This window comes from Carassius auratus, chromosome 46 (genome assembly GCF_003368295.1).
Source record: "Carassius auratus strain Wakin chromosome 46, ASM336829v1, whole genome shotgun sequence".
Classification (NCBI taxonomy): Eukaryota; Metazoa; Chordata; class Actinopteri; order Cypriniformes; family Cyprinidae; genus Carassius; species Carassius auratus.
In genome coordinates, this window is record NC_039288.1 from 11,657,339 (window position 1) to 11,678,587 (window position 21,249).

At 37.5% G+C, this 21,249-nt stretch overlaps 3 protein-coding genes across 3 annotated transcripts; 1 reads left to right on the forward strand and 2 right to left on the reverse strand.

Moving 5' to 3' along the window:
• Window positions 1-441: 441 nt before the first annotated feature.
• LOC113064187 (neurofilament light polypeptide-like) lies at window positions 442-3,243 on the reverse strand. Its single transcript, XM_026234814.1, has 4 exons — window positions 2,094-3,243; window positions 1,894-2,018; window positions 1,494-1,816; window positions 442-1,396 (listed from the first exon to the last, which is right to left on the reverse strand). Exons 1-4 carry the CDS (start codon window positions 3,135-3,137, stop codon window positions 756-758), a joined length of 2,133 nt encoding a protein of 710 aa, XP_026090599.1. The 5' UTR covers window positions 3,138-3,243; the 3' UTR covers window positions 442-755.
• A 1,210-nt stretch (window positions 3,244-4,453) lies between these two features.
• LOC113064188 (phosphoglycerate mutase 2) lies at window positions 4,454-6,302 on the forward strand. Its single transcript, XM_026234815.1, has 3 exons — window positions 4,454-4,988; window positions 5,334-5,514; window positions 5,904-6,302. The coding sequence occupies exons 1-3, from the start codon at window positions 4,572-4,574 to the stop codon at window positions 6,071-6,073; spliced, it is 768 nt and encodes a 255-aa protein (XP_026090600.1). The 5' UTR covers window positions 4,454-4,571; the 3' UTR covers window positions 6,074-6,302.
• Window positions 6,303-12,753: 6,451 nt separating this feature from the next.
• On the reverse strand, window positions 12,754-18,674 carry LOC113064189 (crk-like protein). The gene is made up of 3 exons (XM_026234816.1): window positions 17,538-18,674; window positions 15,813-16,275; window positions 12,754-14,429 (listed from the first exon to the last, which is right to left on the reverse strand). Exons 1-3 carry the CDS (start codon window positions 17,846-17,848, stop codon window positions 14,295-14,297), a joined length of 909 nt encoding a protein of 302 aa, XP_026090601.1. The 5' UTR covers window positions 17,849-18,674; the 3' UTR covers window positions 12,754-14,294.
• Between the last annotated feature and the right edge of the window lie 2,575 nt (window positions 18,675-21,249).

Here is a 21,249-nt window from a genome sequence, read left to right on the forward strand (position 1 = left end):
GAACTTGTTCAGCAACATGACCCAGGTTACACTTTGGTTTCTGTGTACTTTTATATCCTCTCAGTTTTAACTTCCGATGTATGTGCATGTGTATTTGCACATATGTTTTCTGAAAAGAATAGTATTAAATGGTTCTGTATAAATTAAGTTGTACCTTTTAGAGGTACTTTTTAAAACTTTTAAAAGGTGTATACAGCAACAGATAAAGTAAAGGTCACTCGATGAGTAAAGTTTTAAATAAATGTTTCACTGGCATTCTGCATTTAAAAAAAAAAAAAAAAAATTACACTTAAAAATATTGCAGATTTATAACTTTCTTATTTAAGATTCAAATTTGCTTCAAATGTCTAAAGACATCCATTAAAGAACCTTTTGAGTAGGGAAACTATCACAAATTATTTCACCCACAAATAATATTAAAAAAAACCCCACCAAATTTTTTTGATCATCAAGAAGCATGTTTTTATTGCACTGGCAGCAAATATTCACTTTTTTTACAATTGCAAGACCGATGATTCATTCAAAAATATAATCTACTTCACAAGCATACATTCACTCAGATATGTAGATCATCAACAGCGACATCAGACAATCATTATGTTTTAAATGCTGATAAAGTTGACTGTGGTTTCAAACATTGTATTGCAGTTTGCTCTGAGCACCATTGATCAAGGCATGTTAATAGATATAGACTTAAGGAGAACTAGAGAAGCAGGTCAGGCTACTGATATTTGTGCTTTTAAAGATCATACTCATTACTTCTTCCCCTTGGGTTTCTCAGCCTCCTCCTTTCCCTTTTCCTGCTTTACACTTTCCTTTTTCTCACTCTTGCCTTTCTCACCTTCATCTTTTCCCTTCGGTTTTTCTGGCTCTGCCTTTTCTTTAGCTTTGGGTTTCTCTGGCTCTTCCTTCCCTTTATCCTTTGACTCTGGTTCAGGTACAGGTTCACTTTTCTCCTTGGCTTTCTCTTTGGCTGGTTCAGTTTTGACTTCCTCTTTGGCTTTTTCAGCCTTAGGCTCAACTTTTGCCTTCTCGGTTTCCTTCTCTACCTTGTCTTTTTCTGTTTTAGTGTCGTCCTTGTCTGTCTCTGTATCCTCTTTGGGCTTATCAGCACTTGTGTCAGCTTTCTCCTCACTTTTCTCTGTCTCAGTATCCTCCTCTGCAGCCACTTCCTCCTCCTCACCTTTCTCTCCCTCTTCCTCCTCTCCCTCTTTCTGCTCACCCTCTTTACCATCTCCCTCTTTTTCATCTCCTTCCTCTTCTTCCCCTTTAACATCATCTTTTTCTTCAGTCTCCTCTTCCTTGTCTCCTTTTTCTTCTTCCTCTGCTGCAGCTTCCTCTTCCTCTGCTGCAGCTTCCTCTTCCTCTGCTCCAGCTTCCTCTTCCTGTTCAGCACCTGTTTAAAACAGTAATTTAGTTATGCACTTCTTGTCAGTGTTTAGAATCATATAATATTATTATTCTTAATTATGACAACAGCATCTGAATCTTACCTTCCTCTTCCTCCTTTGTTTCTTCTTCTTCTTCCTCCTTCTCTTCCACTTCCTCTTCCTTTACTTCCTCCTCCTCCACTTTCTCCTCTTCTTCTACTTCCTTAGTAGGACTGGCAGCAGCTTCTTGAGCTTGACTGGATGTGATGGCCTCATCGGCTGAGAGGGATGCACTAACCAGGCGGGATCCAAACAGGTAGGGGGCACCAGAGCTCAGGGATGATAGTGAGAACATGGGTCGGGAATAGACGGGACCAACAGAGTAGGCACCGACCAAACCTCCCACACCCACATTGAAGCGAGACTCCTCCCCCTCAAGCAACTTCCTGCAAAAACCAGAAAAGATCATGTGATGAATCTGAAGCAGAGTCCAAAACTCTGACCTTATATTAGTGGTTCTAACCTGTAAGCAGCTATCTCAATATCAAGGGCCATCTTGACATTGAGAAGATCCTGGTACTCTTTAAGGTATCTCGCCATTTCACTCTTAGTGGCTCGAAGTTCATCCTCAAGGTCACCGATTGCATCCTATGGGGAAGGATGGGTGTCAAAATAATGATTTGAAAACTCTAATTACCCAAAATTGTGGTTAATAAAACTAACCTGCATGGCAGCAATCTCTGCACTCTGCTTGTCCTCCATCTCCCTCAGCTGCTTCTCCAGAGACTCATTCAGCCCCTTGCAGGCATCAATCTCAAGGACACATGCCTGAAGTTGGCGCCGATACTCTCCCGCCTCATCCTTGGAGTTCCTCACTGCATCAGTGTGGTGTGCCACACTCTCTGTCAGGTGGCCCATCTTCCCACGGAACCATTCTTCAGCTGACTGGATGTTCTTGGCTGCCAGCTTCTCATACTGGGCTCGGATGTCACGTAGGGCACTGGACAGATCAGGCTTGGCAGTCTCTGCCTCAATGGCGATCTGGGCTCCATATTGAATCTGGGCCTGCAACTCTGAGATTTCACCCTCATGGACCTTCTTCAGGAAGGCCAACTCATTTAGCAACGTATCAACCTTTTTCTCCAGCTCCACCTGAGCCAGAGCGCCGTCGTCGGCCTCCTTGCGGGCCTCCAGAAGCCTGCCTTCGGTGTCCTCGCGGGCAACCACCTCTTCCTCGTAGCTGGCCTGCAGGCTCCGCAAGGCATTTTCCATACTCTCTCGGTGGCTCAGTGCAGCCTGCCTCTCCATGCGTGCCTCATCGACGGCCGCTTTCAGAGCGCGGATCTCCTGCTCGTAAAGGCCCCTCAGGCGGGAAGGCTCCACATGCCTCTGCCTCAGCAGGAGCAGCTCAGCCTCCAGGGCACGGTTTTGCTGTTCTAGTTCATGGACGCGCTCAATGTAACCTGCAAATCGGTCATTGAGATCTTGCAGCTGGGCCCTCTCCTGAGTTCGCACTGCCCGGACCTCGGAGCTTACCTGGGCGGCATGGCTGATGTCCATGTCCACTGAGCGGCCAGGGCTGCTTAACAGCAGACCGACAGATCTCCGACCGGGGGAAGCATAGTGGAGACGGCTTGAGGAGAGAGAAGGGGGTTGGGCAGAGAACGTGGTGTGAGAACGACCACGCTGAGAAACCCGGGGGCTGCTCTCCGCATACCAGCGTCTGTAAGAGGACGAGTAGTAGGGGTCAAACCCGACGGCACTCATGGCTCCGAGGACAAGCTGCTCTGTGCCTCAGTACCACAGTCAGCTCGATCAGCCTTCAAACACTGATCTGCTGCTCCTACTGCAGTCAGTGCAGCTTATATAGCCAGAAAGGAGCTCTGACGCAAGTGATTTTCTAAACTCTGACAATGCAGTATCAATAGCAGAGGGAGAGGGAGAGAGAGAGACCGAGAGAGAGAGAGAGAGAGAGAGCGCTATGTGCAGTTGAATGTGCATTTCAAGGAGTTTAATATACTTTTTTAAAGAAATTATAAGATTTTTTACTCTAAAAATATCATAAAACAAAATCCTAAATTGATACGTTCATGCACTCTGTGAAGGGCATTATTTGCATAAGAAGTAAAAAAATAAGCAAATCATGCTTTGCTTTTGTGCCTTGTCGTCTTATTTTTACATATTATTTAATTATGAACCTATTTATGGTATGTAAATGGCTCAAACATATACATACCACACGCAGCTTCCACTGCAGATACAAAGATGAAAGCTGGAGGAAGAGAGGAAGAGGGGAGGAGGTGGGGGTGGGGTTGGAAAAGAAGAGAGAAATGGTTACAGCTCTATTTTCAGTGCTTTACCTGTGGAAACACACCATCGCCTCTGCTGGATATGAGAGGTAGTGCATACAATATGACGAAAAGTGAATGTTTTTCCTTATGCAGACTGAATTTATTTATTTTTTTATTTATTTATGTGTGTGTGTATGTGTGTGTCTAAATTGGGATTTAAATAGTGTTTAAATAGCATTAACACATAGGTTAAATAAACTAAAGGATTTTTAAAATAAGGTCATGGTATATTTTATTGTACACAGATACACATATAAATACTACATTAACACATATGTTAATTTCTTTAATAAAACATTATATACGTACATAATACTTTATAACATTAAGAAGTTCATTATCGCTAGCTATTAAAAGATTAACAGGATACTTAAATCCTCAGCCTGGAAACTCCTGATGTACTCTACATTATGTTGCCTGTACATTCTCTCTCTCTACATTTGAGCTACAGTGTTTACTGATGGCCTCTTCTAGCCTCTGAGATTAAAGGCTTACTCTGATCTTTCCACTTTTATTCCACACTTCTCAGTTTAAAAGTCATGTTGCTATTTTGAATCTGTTCATGACCTCTGCCCTTCGAGCTGTAGATAGATATCCGGTCCACCTCCTTACACATGAGAGTCAATGGGTAAGTTCAGCTGTCATTCTGAAAGTGGAACTCATTGATTGGTTCAAAGCTGAATAGATATGACATATATGACAGGCCACATACCAGAATGCTATAAAAAGAGCATGGCACAGGCACGCAGGGCTCACTGTCTGTCACAGAGTGTGTGCACAACAGCAAAGAGGGCTGTGTTTGGTGGGTTTAGTCCGGAAAGTACTGTAGTGAAACCCAAATTCTTTCAGAATGGCTGCTGCTCATCGTCTAGTGATTGTACGTCATGGCGAGAGCTCCTGGAACCAGGAGAACCGTTTCTGTGGCTGGTTTGATGCAGACCTCAGTGAAAAGGGTCTGGAGGAAGCAAAGCGTGGTGCTCAAGCCATCAAAGAAGCAGGCATGAAGTTTGATGTGTGCTACACCTCCGTTCTGAAGCGCGCTATCAAGACTCTGTGGACCATCATGGAGGTCACAGACCAGATGTGGCTGCCTGTAGTGCGCACCTGGCGTCTGAATGAACGTCACTACGGTGGTCTGACTGGTCTGAACAAGGCAGAGACGGCAGCCAAGCACGGAGAGGAGCAGGTCAAGATCTGGCGCAGATCATTCGATATCCCCCCTCCTCCCATGGATAAGGACCATCCATACCACAAGATCATCAGTGAGGTAAGAGAGAGATGTTACAGATAAATATTAAGATAATATCAATTAAGATGGATATAAATATAAATATATATTATCAATTTTTTATAATATAATTATATATTTTATAATCATAATATAATAAGATATACTGAATATTATAATATAATTAATGTATAATAAAAAGAAATCATTAAAATGTTTTATATATAAATTTTTATTTATATATATAAATGTTAAACTATTTCTATATAAAACTATTCATACCTTTAATTCTGTCATAATTCATTCATGCACTTTACTTTTACGTCACAACACTGATGGTGGCATGAATGCAAGTTTGATCATGTTCTATTCCTCTTTTACCAGTCAAGACGATATAAGGGTCTGAAAGAGGGTGAGCTTCCCACCTGCGAGAGCTTGAAGGACACCATCGCTCGTGCCCTGCCTTTCTGGAATGAGGTTATTGTACCCGAGATCAAGGCCGGCAAAAACGTCATAATAGCAGCCCATGGCAACAGCCTCCGTGGTATCGTCAAGCACTTAGAGAGTGAGTATCATCCCACCAAGCATTTCGTTTAAAGACTATTTAGGGGACTCATGCAGGCGAGTAAGGTTATATAATAGAACTTTAAGTTATCTGAGCATGTCAAGGTTCAAGACAGGAACAGATCCATACAGTATAGCATTCAGACACACAGAACGTGTCTGACCACCATGCTTCAATGATCTCAGATGATACAGAGACTATTTATAGCCCTCATTCATACACAGAAGAGATGAGGAGGTTCCTGTTACAGGCACAACCTTTTAGCAAAAAGGTTCTGCATTCCCCCTAGAGAGTGATGCACTGTATGAAGTAAAGGTCACAGGGGTCAAGGAAAGGTCAAGGCTTTGAAACCTCAGCGTATGTGACAAGATGTTCACCTGTGTTTACAGGCATGTCAGATGCAGCCATCATGGAGCTGAACCTGCCCACAGGCATTCCCATCGTCTATGAGCTGGACAAAGACCTGAAGCCCATCAAACCCATGCAGTTCCTGGGAGACGAGGAAACAGTGCGCAAAGCCATGGAGGCTGTGGCCGCCCAGGGCAAGGTCAAAAAGTGAAGAGCTGATATAACCCAGAGACTGAAATACCCCGAACCTAAAAAAAAGGGGTGCACTATTGGACCCAAGTTTGTTTGAAGACCACCAAATGAATGAACGTGAACACATGGACAGGACTGTCACCCCTCCCCCCCAAACATTCTCACATTTCATCCCCATTTGTAAAACCCCCTTGTGTTGGTCTGCCCCACTCTGACACAGCAAATAAAAGTGAGCACCATTTTGTGTACCTCCTTTTTCGCTTGAGTCATTCCTCCCCCTCTTCTTCCCTCTCTGCATTAATTCAGGGATTTCAGCAGAATGGTGCACTGCTGTGTAAGCTGACCCAAAGGGCAAACCAAAGAGGCTGCTGAGTTCATTTTGGCAGCGGTCCACACTGTGGTGCAGTGGCGGCTCATCTAGCCATAGTTCTCTACGAGAGCCCGCTGCACAGACAGCCCGTAATGGCTACGGCATCCTGCCAGCACCACAAATAGCAGCAGCTCAGGTTTCCTGGTGACAAAAGGACAGGGGTGTGTGTGGATGTGCATGTATGATGGTCTATGATTGGAAAAGGACAAAGTCGGAACTAGACAGTCACATTCATTCATTATATAGGAAGACTAATTTTAGGCTGAGCCTTCAGTATTGAAAGCATAGAGTAACCTTTTATTTTAACCTATTATTTGAAGCATTGATCCAAAAAGAAAAACTTATACTGTTAACTAAATGCCTAAAAAAATAAATAAAAAAAATACACAAAATTATTAGCAAAGGATTAGTATTTTATATAGATAGTTAGATAGATAGATCTTAGACATAAATTGCACAAATATATAATACTGCATAATAAGCTTTTTTTCTATACTATTTACATCTATATTTTCTATCAATTTTACCTAGCTTTGAGACAGATGCTTAAATATGTTTGCTATTGTTGGTTAAGTGCTGGTCTAGCATAGAGCAATTTTATTTTAATCTATTATTTTAGCATTCATCGAGAAATTACAACTTATATTATCAAAAATAAAATAATAAAAACATAATATTCAAATAAAGCAAAGAATTAGTAGCCTCTATATGTATTATTATCAATGTATAGATATTCAAAATTATATTAATATAATCTAAATTGTGTGTATATATATATATATATATATATATATATATATATATATATATATATATATATATATATATATATATGTGTGTGTGTGTGTGTGTGTGTGTGTGTCTGTCTGTCTGTCTGTAATTTGTATATATAAATTATATTATATTATATTATATTATATTATATTATATTATATTATATTATATTATATTATATTATATTATATTATTGCTTATTACATATATACATGATTTGCTTCTGGTTTGGTGCTGGTCTTACTGATCAATGATGTTGCAATGTTGTTCAGTAATTAAAGATCTTTCAAAAAAGCTGGGTACCTTTTAAAAAGTAGTCTGGAAGGGCTGCCAGCATTTCAGAATCCTAAACACAATTTATGATATGAGATAGGACACAAGTAAGATATTAGCGAGCCATCAATTTTTAAAAGCAGCACTTTTAAAGGTAGTGCTACAATGGGCAATATAAACTATACTGTTACTGTACCGTTAAACAGTGACATGGTGAGAATGGGTGAGTGACCAAAATGATTACTAAATCAACCCAATACTGCCATCTAATGTTTAACCTATAGCCTTACATCATTTTCTGGTCCGTCATGGAAAGTACAGAATACCTGGAGTCATTTCGTTTGAAATTCTTTACAAGTTTTATTCCAAATCTTTTTGCGAAATCTTGGTTTATGGAGGCCATCATGAACCTGAGAGCCAAAACAAATACTGTAAAGCAACAAAAATTGGCATCCACCCCATTACAATAAATGTCTTTAAATATAAACTTCTTATGCCTGTTTATAGGTTTCAGTCTTATAAAACTAGATTTGTTTTGACAAAAAAAAAAAAAAACATGTTTTGAATTGTAAAGGCTAATTAGCCCATGTACATTCATACAGTAGGCTACAGCATGTGAGTCTATCACAGTGAGGATGTTCATGGGTTATTGTTCAAACAGAAAACCACAAAAGTTCTTACTTCCTCTTAGTCAACTCTTACTTCTACAGCTAGTTCTGGCCAAAATGTCTTACCGTTCTTGATAGGTGGAATCATTCTTGCTATTTAAGACAGTATAGTTTTAGTTGTTTCCATCAATTCAATATCAAGATTATGAAAACAAGACCACCATCTGAAAAACTAATTTAATGTATCCTGCTCTAATTCTGTACTGTTTGAGAGATTGTTGTTCACTTCAATATAAATGCATTAGGCCTAAATACACTTATAACCAGTATTGCTGACCATAACAGAGAAGGGTAGGGTGAGGAGGAGCGATAGAACTGAAAATACAATATATAAACAGATCTCTAATCGTAATAGCTTGTATAAAATAATTGCTAACTGGATGTAGCCCAATATTTATTTTGAGTGTTGGAGATCTTACTCGTTTAGAGAGAAATTCTCTTTACAGCAATGGTAATAACAAAGGGCAATAGCCGTGTAATTATTGATTGGTTATTGATTGATTATGCCTTTGGTTCACTGGGCGCGCCGTGGATGATTATTGTGTCTGGGAGCAGGATTGAAGAGAGAGCTGTTCAAAGATAACATACCTCATTCCGTCACACTCGATTATTATTATTATTATTATTTAACGTTTCTTCTGCCGAAACAATATAAATCTTAAAGATATGTAAAATAAGTTAAGATAACAGATGTGGTGCAAGACCGACTGGAACATTTTCTTTCACCAGCAGATGGCAATATTTCTAAAAGATTATTCAGGTAGCGGAAATATCGCGAGAATTTCACTCATGAATTGGAAAAAAATAATGTTTTGTTTTCTATTAAAGAAATAATTCAGAAAAACATACTGTTTGAAACCTTAATGTCTATGGCTCTATAAAAACGAGTGAAAAACGGTTGCCTTAAACACTAAAGTACAAAAATAAGTGAATTGATCTACTGCTTCAGTAAAATGTCCATGAGTCATAGATATGCGTTATATAATTTAAACTATGAATTATTATTTATCTTCACCTCTTGTGATATTTAATAACCCCGGCTTGGTGTTTAATGCTATGTTTAGATTGAGACTTTTTTTCATAAGATAGAAGTCTACAAGATGTGGTCAGTTATTATACCACAGACTTCAGTTATATGAATCCCATCTATCTGGGCCTGTTATTTCTCACATTAGATACATTGTATAACACTGTCATTCAGTGTTCACTGAGGTTACTGGCTATGTATATATTTTATTTTACAAAGCTGCAGATTATGTTATTATAGCCTAATGATGCTTTAACCCTGCTGATTGTAAAACATGATCCTCATTTTAGTTTCTTATTAGGTGAGGGCACATGGTATAGAGAGAGAAGCAGAAATCAAAATCCCAGGGGCAGTTCTGACTCTATATCTGACCCAGATCCCACGGAGAGCCAGTGGGGTGTCATAACTCAACATGGCCTCATTTCCACAGCAGAAGGCAGTGGCGTATGTCCTGTAAATGTTTAATCATCAGCACTCCCAAATGCTGACTTTTCAAGTTTCTTCTGTCATTTCAGTAGTTAAAATAAGACGGTACTAAGAAACATACTTTTTTGGTTGTTCCTACTCAAATGTTCTAAATAATTACATTGCACAGATGTGGTGAAGGATCAACTGACAGAGATTAATAAAGATTAAATATAGGACATCAGTGCTGTTCTGTGCACAAAAATACTTTTTGCACAGATTGCCTGTTAGATGAGGTTTACCTTGCAGCACCTTAACAGAAAAAGAGAAATTGATATGCAAAGTGATTATAGAGCATATCTTTATGTTATTTATTTTCCATATTTCGAAAGTGCCATTTTATGCTGATATTGGGGCTGGCACTTTAAGAGTGAGTCAGCCACTTATAATGGTAAGGTTCAATCTATAGCAGCAGAATTATTCTTGGGACAGACTGTTAATGGGCTAAAATGGGCCTTCATCGACCACAGTTTCTGTAGCCCAGTGATGGTTATAAAAAAAGAATCCATTTCCATCAATTCTAATGAGTGATTTCACATTTAAAAATGCACAATTAACTTTGCAGAAACTTGCAGATGAAGAGTAAACCCTATACTATTAATAAAATAAATTTAAAAAGTCACTGTAAAGCCACTCAACAGTATTACTCAAGTGAAAAAGATTTCAGTTTGGACAGACTTGCAGTTTTTATGGAACATATGGTGAACTCTTGATTTTATTCAGTTGATGTTTCCATTCCATGTCATATTACATAAGTGAGTGGTGTCAAAATACACAACCAGTGTTTTCCAAATATAATCAGAAATCAGACTTTAAATTAATAGTTCTAGCAAAAATTCAAGTGCTTAATGCATAATAACAATTTGTCCAGTCCTTTCACATCTGCTGACATATTTGTTTAGAACTGTTTTGGACTGCTTCGTTTTGTAAACAGTGCTTGATCTGTGCATATTTCTCTCCTGATTCAGACAAGGCCACTTTTTCACTGGAGAAAGGAATAATACTAATAGAGGACTTTGAATTTTATGAGATAAAAAATAGATTAATTTAACACAAACCATCAACTTCTCACTTCACTGGAGTCACTTGGATTTTTGTTTAATACTTTGATGTTTATATCAGCTGCTTGGACTCTCATTTTCACGGCACCCATTCACTGCAGAAGATCCATTGTTGAGCAAATGATGTAATGCAAAATCTCTCCAAAATCTGTTAGGAACTCATCTACATCCAAGGGCCCGAGAGTGAATATATTTATTTTGGGGGGAATATATATATATAAATCTGGAAAACTTTTACTTTTGTATCTCTGATTCAGCTGACATAAAATCCACATCTCCTCCTACAAGCTCCCTTAAATATATATCAGTAAATAAATACTGACGCCCAGCAACGATTATGCAATTCGCTTTATTTTTAGCTCCTCCGTTGCAGTGTCTGTCAGGCTCCCAAAATGGAAACACAGTCCTGGAGTAATAGTTTGATGCTGTCAAGCTTATCTGCACTTGTTTGTGAGAATCTTAAGACCAACACAATCATCTAAAAGCAAATGAGCAAAGGCCCTGAAAATAAAAATTAGCTAAAGACTGACTGTATCCTCATTAACAAAACCTGGCATTTGATATATTTCAAAACTAGGTTATATAAATGTAAAATAATCTGTAGGACTGACTGCAGGTTTAACAGAGATCACTGTAATTTCTACATCATAACAATTTTATTCCTCCCATCTTTCATCATTCACATTGAATCAACAAATGTTATCATGTCCTATTAGTCACTCTTTTGACTATTGACAAACTAGTCTGGTCCAGTTTGGAGCTTATTCTGGCTGGAACCACCCATATTGTATGGGAAATACCAGATTTGTAATCTACTAAAATGTAAATGTGACTCGCAACACTAGAGCCTTAGGAAAATGATATAGCTGCTCAATCAGACTGGAGAGTCGTTTGTTGTTTGTTATAGCAGCAAAGAAATTACACATTTTACCTTTAAATAATACATATCTGGCCTCCAGGTTGTGGTCTACATGCTTTCCCCCAAATATTCCTTTGTCAACAGTTGCTATACAGTGCCCTAGGATAGCTGGGGAAGACTGCCATGCCAACAGAAAAGGAAACACAAGCAATTACTTGAGAAAAGAACCTGAGCAATAATGAACCCATTTTACATATTTAGTTTGAACTGTTGTGATGATGTTGATGCATACATAAAGGTCACAAGGCATATATACTCAAAAAGAAGGGTTCCTGATTTACTGAAGAAGAAAAAAAGCAAAGCTTGGCCTTCATAACTTTCTGTAGGTCATAGGGTTTCTTTTTTTGGACACTTCATTAAAATTCTTTAATTAGGTCTTGTCTCCAGGGCACGGTCACAATCACAACTGCTAATAAAAAAATTCAAGTGAGATGGAACAACCAACCTCTTGTTCCAGATACTAAACAGGCTGGTACGTCACCAATTGGGTGAAGAAATTGTCTGTAGAAACAGAAGCTTTGAAACGACCCACTTTAGGACTCCAGAAAGATATTTGAACTTCTGTTTACGAGGTTCCCATTAAGAGATTGTTTACCCAAGAATGAAAATCCTGCCATCATTTACTCACCCTCAAGTTGTTCCAAACCTCTATGAGTTTATTTTTTTATGCTGAAGTATTTTGGAAAATAGATGGTAGCCACCAACTTCCGCTGTTTGTTTACCAACATTTTATCTCGTGTGTTGAAGAGCTGAGAGAAATCAAAGATTTGAAACACATTGAGGGTGTGTAAATAATGATAGATTTTTCATTGTTGGATGAGCTATCTCTACTACTTCTTTAAAAATACCTTTTCATGAGCAGCCATTTGTGTTTACTATTTTTTTTTAGGATTCAATGTATTAGGAACTGCTAGGATATTCATTTGTATGTCTGGTACCAATTTTAATTATAAAATTAGGATGTAAACAATAACACATTATAACTAGAAAACAATAGTATTCACTATGTAAATGTCCAAAACGTTTTATAATTGTATTAAATTCTGATATTTCCATTTTTGAAAATCACAATTTTACAATATCCCCTAATATTCCAGACTTTCCATGGCAAGCCAATAAACACAAAGTTGGTCATACACTCGCAGAGTAGACGACATAAATTTTATTTACTCGTTCTGTACATAATGGGTAAGACCAGCACGGGTGTTAACCATGGGAAATATTATTAACATGTAAATGTAAGAAAATAAAAGGCACAATTTTTCATTAAACAAATGAGACCACATGGATATTCTGTAATGTGAAACAATAAACAGTAATACTGTTAAAGCCTCAGGAAAAAAGGAAAACTTAAGTATTTGAACTTAAATTATTGGAGCTCTGCTATAAGATAGGTTGACAGGGTTGGTCTATTAGCCTTAAATTGATGCTAAGGATGTAAACCGGACAAAGGTGAATTCATTTCAAAAAGGAAAAACAAAGAAAATCAACAGACAGAAATAAAAGACATGACAAGAAGCAGCATTTAACCTAAGAGGGAAAACCCTCTTGGCCAGAAGGTCATGCACAGAGGCCACCAGCAGGCTTTTTAAATCCCTTTTTAGAAAATGCCAGTTTATTTCAACACACAGTAAATGCTTGATTCAACACCTGGCTAATAAAATAAACTGAATACAGTTTTTTTATTTTTACATCAGGTTAAGGAGTCAAAATTGGGCAGAAACCGTCAAAAGTTAAAGCAGAGACCTTGTGATGTACAGTAACAATCAAGAAATGGCGCAAGATCCAGACCTTTACTGAATGAGAGAATCAGACACTTAAATTCAGTCCACTAGAGATGAGCTCATGATTGCACAGGTAACATTTCCAGCTTGTCCAATGGAAAAGATGAGGTGCGTTTTAACTCTCCCCAGACCCAATCTCGCACTGAAGGCATCACAATCAGATGCAAAAAGATCCACAGACAAGCCCTTCACCATTCAAAAAATCCCCCGAGAGTCTAGCCACAACCATCTAGCTACACTACTAATGCAATTTACAGATAAATTATTATGGCACAAATAAAAAAGGCTACAGTAGACTAGTCCCACATACTAGTTGAGGAAAAAAATTATTTAAATGGTGAGTCCGTTTCTAAGGTCAATCAGGAGTGGTGCAGTTGTTGCTACTAAGAACCTGCCTCTGCAATACACTACCTTTATCTTCAAGTCATGGCTATTACCAAAGGTCAGTATCACTAGGATTCTGTGTAACAAAATGTAACAAAAGACAAAATAAGTTCAATTTTAAGTGAACAGTTGGCAATTAAACCAGAGGGTATAATTTCATTTTCTTAACATATTTTTAAGCTAGCAAAAGTTAAAGTTAATGACAGAAAACTGCATGAGAGTTGCAAAAAGGTCACGTTTGAGGACTCATTTCACCATGTCACAGGTACAGATGGCCGATGTGTGGAAATAATAGAATATTAAGGGCAGAAAAAAAAAATACTGATTCTCCTGTAACCAGGTGAGGGGGGTTAAGAACCGTTTGATTTCGGAGCTGTAAACAGTCAAAAGCCACGCAAATGGTTTGCTTGAGAAATGCACCACAGCTGAGCCCCAAGGCAGGCAAGCGTAATACCGGTGGTGACTCGATGGGGCAGCCGGCAAGCTGACGGGGGGCTGACAGCGCATGGCCCAGATCATTCGCTCTCATCTGGGTTTTGGGGGTCCAATATTTTCACATGGGTGAAAGGGAACAACCCTCTCCGGCCATTTACCTCCCCTTCCCACTGACCGTTGATGTTCATCCTAGTCACTTTCACAATGTCGCCCACCTGTGAGGAAAAAAAACAGGATGAATATATATATATATATATATAGAGAGAATATTTTTTTTTTATTAGTATGGCAGATAAAAAGTCTATTGGCTTCATAAAAAAGAACTGTGAAATTTTATAAAACCCTAATCTATAAAATCCAGGGAAAGCCTGGGGAAAAGATTATGTCCTACCCAGCAGAAATCATTTCTAAGGAACAAAAGATTTTTCATAGATATGCAAATTCTCTGAGTGCATAAAGCAGTACAGAGTTTCCATGTACACCTATTAAAACACTAATGAAAATATCACTTATGAAAAATCATTATTGAAGCATGTTAAACATTCAAAACCATTATAAAATTGTCCTTTTGACACCAATTTTACAGGACTCTGCATATTAACCATCATGCTTCACTCACTCAAAATGCTTCAAATAGCTGTTCTAAATCAGACCATTTTGCTTTAGGCAAACTGTAATAATCCTTGCTTCCATATACAAGCTGCACTTATATGTAAAATACAGCATACAGATGGAATAATTGTGTAAAAAAAAAAAAAAAAAAAAAAAAAAAATTGGGGGCAAATGTCAATGTAAATACATATCCATGAGTTTTTCCACCTCTTTCCTGCACCACCCTGAATCAACTGGCACATTCTCAGGCTGACTAAGACATAGCTTAAGCAATGTTTTCTACAAATGAACAAGGCCTTGCATGTAGAAACGACAGAGGAGTGCTGGAACTTGCCAGGTATGATGACTAAGTATGGAATTTCATTCTAGAGACTGAACAAACCATCAATAAATTCTACTCAAAAATGATCAGTAACTGAGCCTCTGTGCTACAGTTCTTACAGATGTGCGGCACACGCAAACTGCAAACTATAAAAAATAAAAGACATTAAAAACCTATTAAAAAGACAGTAAAGAAAGACCGCAAGAAATACTTTGGATTTTAAGCTTTATTTTTCACTAACATGTCAGTAGCTCTGTCTAAGGAAAGTCCCTCAAAAACATAGAACTGAGCTGACAAATGTGTCATCAAGAGAAAATATTGGTCATTTCACATTTCCATGTTATCAGGACCATCTGACCACAAGTAATGATAGGTAAAATCCCTTTAAATGTCTAATCACTGCACCAGTTAAAAAGCATAGAGAAATAGCTTCATTACGTGTCTATGACAGCCAGTCCTGTATCTTGTATTGCTATAAATCAACCAATCGATTAGCCAGCAAAAATACACACTTACTGAATTACTGTATTACCTACTGTAATTAGTAAAGTGAAGGAAAGAAATTATGGTATAGGTTTTAATGGGTATAATTATTATCCCTCATCAATAAAACAAGAGAAACTTGCAGATTCACCTTACGTAAATCCATACGTTAGTTACTTACCTCTAGGGCTAAAGCGGTCTTATCATATGCACATGGCACTCGTTTCTGGATCGCCTTCGCTATTACTGGCCCATTCTGCACAGAAGGCAGTGGGTTGATGACAGCGCCAGGTGTAATGGGTGATGGAGTCTGAGGCTGAGCATAGGCGTGTGCTGGCTCAGGGATGCCATAGCTATTGGAATTGCGTGAACCATGGCCAGGCTGACCAGAATGAGGCGAAGGCCTCACCAGCTTTTCTACGTAGGGAACAGGAATCATGCCTACTCGGCCTTCTTTGTTCTTGGCACTCCACCACTGCTCCTCCGGCCTCTCTAGAATAATTAGGATTTCACCCTTCTTGAAAGGAAGGTCTTCAGCATCGCTACCAGTGAAGTCATAAAGAGTCCGCACATACTCCTGGTTCTCATCTCCGAATCCCCCAGATGGCTGAATAGGAACACTGGGCAGAGGGGTACTGGGGTACCTGTAATACAATGATGCAAGTATTTTTAGAATTGAATAATCAAAAACAAAAAGAGGATTTTTAACAGCACATCAAAGGGGAAATGCTTAACTCCACTTCTTGCTAGGCGGTTAGTCTTTTGTAATATCCAATCCACTTCTGAATGTGCACTTTCACATGTACAGTTAACTTCCTGGTATCTTAAATAGGAATGACTGAATTTCTTATAAAAGCAAAGCTCAATGAGAACATTTTAAAACAAACAGGAAGGAAATTCAGGGGAATTACAGTTATGTTAAAATGACCACTTTCAGCTTGCCAATAATTAGGATAAGAATTAATGTGAAGAAACACCAGCAAAGCTATGACAAGCTGTTCTAACAGTTACTTATTAAAACCAGTAACACCTATAGGATTTAATAATAACGAGTACGTAAGGCAGTAGTGATCAGAACATTTCCCAATTTACAGTAAGTGTATTAGCTGGCGAAGATTTCTAAATGATGCCAATTTTGGTTGGCCATACAAAACTGCCAAATATTATATTCATACTATAATAAATAAGATCACAAGATGTAATAGTTATGCATTTTGTCTGTTAAACTGAATACATGGCTTTAACTAACCATGTGTCTTGTGTCAACAAACCTATATTATTGCCATTTATGGACCTTTTCTTAATTGTAATAATGAATCTGCAGTTTCTTTGAAGCTAAACCGCTCTTTGTTAGTTACAAATTGCTGCTATTTCAGTTTTACTAGTACTAATTCATAAGATACCATACTTACAAGATACTAGCAGCTTTTTCCAATTGTATTACTAGTAATATTTTTTTTACCTCACTAGTTACAACAATTTTTTATGTGTCATATTTAATCATTTATAAAGTGGGTATTCTGATTGTTTAATTACAACTTGTTAGCAGTTGTAATGATACACTAGTACAAAGTAACTTACTAATAACTAACACATAATAATGTTCCAGCACCTAAGAACTACTTGTCACAATCGACACAGCGACTAGTTTCAGCTAGCATCAGTGCTATTATTAATCAGTAAAATTCTTTAACAGTCACTTGTGAAATTGAGAGATGCTAATCTTAAATTCAAATAAAAACGAGAACTGGTAATATAAAAGAGATCCTAGTTCGTTTTAATGAATGAATGTTTTAATGAATGAATGTTGAAACGGCTTGCCATAGCAACTAAAGGGAGGGAAATGTACATGGGTGAGAAAAGGGGTGGATGGTGTGACGGTGTCAAAACGAAATGTAGCTCTTACCTTGGTGCTGGCTCTATCAGGGTGGTCGTATCCAGATAATGTATTTTATAGAACTCCAAAAGACCAGGTAGATTATCAAACTCTTGGTCGCCTATCTTGAATCTCTTGTTTGGTAAAGAGTTGATAATATAGTGAGAAACTTTGGAGTTCTCGGACACTGACAGTACATAATCACCAGGACAGGTGGACGAATCTCGCACCAAAAACATCCCGTGTCTCTGTCCCTGTAGCCTATTCTGCGCCTCCTGTCTCGAAACCGGCCCGAAATACCAGCTGGCTCGGTCCGTGGAGTCGAACCGTGCAGACGACATGTTTGCTTAAAATACAACTGTAGTTGATTTATTCGAAAAAGAAAACAGAAATAAGCAATAAATTAAAACAACAAACGCTTATTCTTGCGAGCGAGCCACCACTTTTTGATCCGACAGTCCTACTGAACCGCAACCTGACGTTTGACCAGACAGGCTGCGACTGGCGTCAACCAACTTTGGCGCATCGCTAAATTTCCAGCAACACAAGAATCACGACGGGCTAAGAACAGGTTTTAACAACCCCAAAAGTTCGCAAAGAACCCAAAAATACGTGTTTAGAATTAAAGTTCCCCTTTACGCTCTCTCTTCCGTGAAAGCAGCTGCAGCTTATGAGACAATATAATGCGGTAGCCAGCTAGCGTTAGCCGTTTTCACTCACCGTCCGCTCAAGATGAGGAAAACAACGCCATAATTTATTAATAAATCGCTCCGCATGACGACTCAAGACGACATATGGCGGTCACGTCCAACAACTTGTCCTTCTTCGTTAATACACCAAAGTACGAAAGAGTTCGGTCTCTTGTTTAGACTCCCAACAGACTTCGAAGGCTGTAACAAAAATGGCGGCCCGCAACACGTCTTCACACACAACGAATTTCTGAAATAATCTCACAACAGAAAGTTTCCCTCCTTTGCGCGGCGCTTCCCTATATGAGGCTCAATGGTGCCAAGCGACAAGACGACCAAGATGATTAAAACAAAACAAAAAATCTGTTTGTTGTGTTTTCTGTTCCTTCCCAGGATTGGTGTAAAAGCTGCTTCAGCTCCCCACACCGTCCGAGAAATGGCGTCTTGGAGGGCGGTTCTGCGCGCGCTCCCGGTCTGTCTGTCTGATCACCCATCACGAGCGCCTAGAGCGGCTGTTACTTAAAAGGAAGAATAAAATGAGTGGCTTGCAGAGACGCGCCATTTCAAAAGATCTGAACTGCGAATAATGAGAAATATAAGGCACTGACTGTGGAGATTGTGTAGCTAGTGTGAATAATAATGTGAAAGTTGTCAAATTAGTTGCTAAAGTTATAGTTGTCGTCGAAATTTGGATGGCCCACATTTCATTTGGAGACCTGATGTTGACATGGCAACTGAGGTGTAAAAATAAGCCTACTTTAATAAAAATATGGATATTGTGTGAAGATTTTAAGTATCGAATAGCCAAAAACGTTTCTATGTTTAACCGTAGGCTAATTAATTTAAAAAACGTTTAAATACAATTTCAATGAGTAAAAAAAAGGCTTTAATTTTTGTTTTTATAAATTTATAGCTATTATTATAGTGTGAACAGGCCATTATTCAGAAACATTACATCTGTGGATATGAACAAATTATGTTGCGTTTCCTACGTTTTTAGAAAACACTTCCTTTGTCATCCTAAATACTAGTGCTGTCAAACAATTAATCACATGTAAAATAAGTTTATGTTTTCATATGTGTGTGTACTGTTTAAATGTATTATGTATATATAAATGCACGCAAATGCATGTATACATTTAAGACAAATATGTTGTATTTGTATATTAAATATATTTATATGTAATATAAATTATATAAATGTGTGCATGTAAACGCATGTAAATATTTTCAAAATATATACATGCCTGTGTGTTTATTTATATATACATAATAAATATACACAGCACACACACACATATTAATGTAAACACATTTTTTTATTTTGTATGTGATGATTAATCATTTGACAGCCCTACTAAATACAAAAAAAGAAACAGCAATTATACTGAAATAATTTAACAAGATACAAGGATTATTTCATTTTCTTCCTTTTAATAAAGAAAAGCTCTTTACAATGCCGGATGAAACTCCAACTTGCGCATAGCCTGGCAACATCACCTCGAGTCTTGAATGTTAATAGATTCAAAATAATTTCATAATGTCTTGCATCTCCAGTTCTCAGATTGTTGCTTGGATTAATGGTGCAACAAATTCTTCTGACATTATCAAAAGAGAAACCTTCTAACACTCCCGCAAGGTGGGAATTAATCTGAATGGACACATGAGTCTTTGCTCAAGTAGACACACACATACACACACACTCACACAGACACACGTCAATTGTACAAAAGGTCAGAGATGGCTAGTCACAAAGTTGTTGCTTGCCAGAAATGTATAAGATCACACAAAACCAAAAATGCCTTATAACTGAACCTATTGGTTAAGGCCCTTTAAAAACTGTATCGTTTTTGAAAGAATTAACACAAATTTCAAAATATTACATACACCCTCAATGCATCTTCAAATTCCTTTCAAAACTAGAGGATACTGAATCATTACTGTTACACTGCTTTATTACATCACATCCTTTTCAAAGATGTGCACATTGTTTAGGCAAAAACAAAAGTCAATACAATATATATATATATATATATATATATATATATATATATATATATATATATATATATATGTATATATATATATATATATATATATATATATATATATATATATATATATATATATAATATTTTTTGTTATTATATCATATACTGATATCATATACTGACTCATCAGTCTCCATGGCAACTTCTGCTCACATAAAGTTGCAGCGGTTTGTCTAGAATATGACAAGAATCTAGTGTATTTGTCACACAACTGTAAGTCTCAAAGTAAAACTGTCAACCAAAGTTACAGGGCCCTGATGCAACAAGGGGTCAGCAAGGACTTGAATGGTCAATTGCCTGCCATCAACATTCAGTACTGATCATGGCCACCAAATGAGAAAAAACAAACAAATATATTTATATAATACTACAGTAAATGAAAATACAGTGAACTCTGGGCAAGCAGCCAACATTCAACCAATGTGTGAAAAATGCGGAAGGAAGGTTTTTTTTTTCACGTTACCCATGGCTTGTCTGCTTAATAACCACACCCCAGAGCTAACACACATATGAAAATAAAAGTCAGTTATTCAATGATTAACTAAATTGTGCTACTAAGTTCATGTCAGAGTTATAGTTAACAAAAAAAAAAAAAAAAATTATCATTTAACATTTCTTGTTTTTTTTAGTTTGTCTTAATAAAAGATAACTTCCTAAAATGAATACTGACGAAAAAATATTATTTTAAAATATTAAAAAAATAACAAAATAAAAATAACAAAAACACAACAAAATGATTAAAATTGTCACAAAAATTAAAATGGACTATAAAAAAACTAAATCAAAATACTAACAAAATCTATAATATCTTGCTGTGAAACTAAATCAACACAGATTCACTAATGAAGAAATTAAAATAATCTTTAGCCATGATATAAATTGGGGATATATAATTTGACAGATGCCACGGGGTTATTGAGAGAACCAGCTTTAATTAAGGGGCTGCAAATAATGTAATGTTAACCATGTAAGTGAGTCATTTAAAGTTTTATTAGTCACATA

What these genes read in the sequence shown, in the direction of transcription:
- LOC113064187 (XM_026234814.1), bottom strand. Translation starts at nt 3,137, where the DNA reads ATGAGTGCCGTCGGGTTTGACCCCTACTACTCGTCCTCTTACAGACGC. An exon ending in ATTGAGATAGCTGCTTACAG is followed by an intron (nt 1,817 to 1,893) that starts GTTAGAACCACT and finishes TGGTTTTTGCAG; the next exon opens with GAAGTTGCTTGAGGGGGAGG. An exon ending in AACAAAGGAGGAAGAGGAAG is followed by an intron (nt 1,397 to 1,493) that starts GTAAGATTCAGA and finishes TGTTTTAAACAG; the next exon opens with GTGCTGAACAGGAAGAGGAA.
- LOC113064188 (XM_026234815.1), top strand. Translation starts at nt 4,572, where the DNA reads ATGGCTGCTGCTCATCGTCTAGTGATTGTACGTCATGGCGAGAGCTCC. An exon ending in ACCACAAGATCATCAGTGAG is followed by an intron (nt 4,989 to 5,333) that starts GTAAGAGAGAGA and finishes CTCTTTTACCAG; the next exon opens with TCAAGACGATATAAGGGTCT. An exon ending in TATCGTCAAGCACTTAGAGA is followed by an intron (nt 5,515 to 5,903) that starts GTGAGTATCATC and finishes CTGTGTTTACAG; the next exon opens with GCATGTCAGATGCAGCCATC.
- LOC113064189 (XM_026234816.1), bottom strand. Translation starts at nt 17,848, where the DNA reads ATGTCGTCTGCACGGTTCGACTCCACGGACCGAGCCAGCTGGTATTTC. An exon ending in CTGATAGAGCCAGCACCAAG is followed by an intron (nt 16,276 to 17,537) that starts GTAAGAGCTACA and finishes ATTGTATTACAG; the next exon opens with GTACCCCAGTACCCCTCTGC. An exon ending in AGACCGCTTTAGCCCTAGAG is followed by an intron (nt 14,430 to 15,812) that starts GTAAGTAACTAA and finishes TTTTCCTCACAG; the next exon opens with GTGGGCGACATTGTGAAAGT.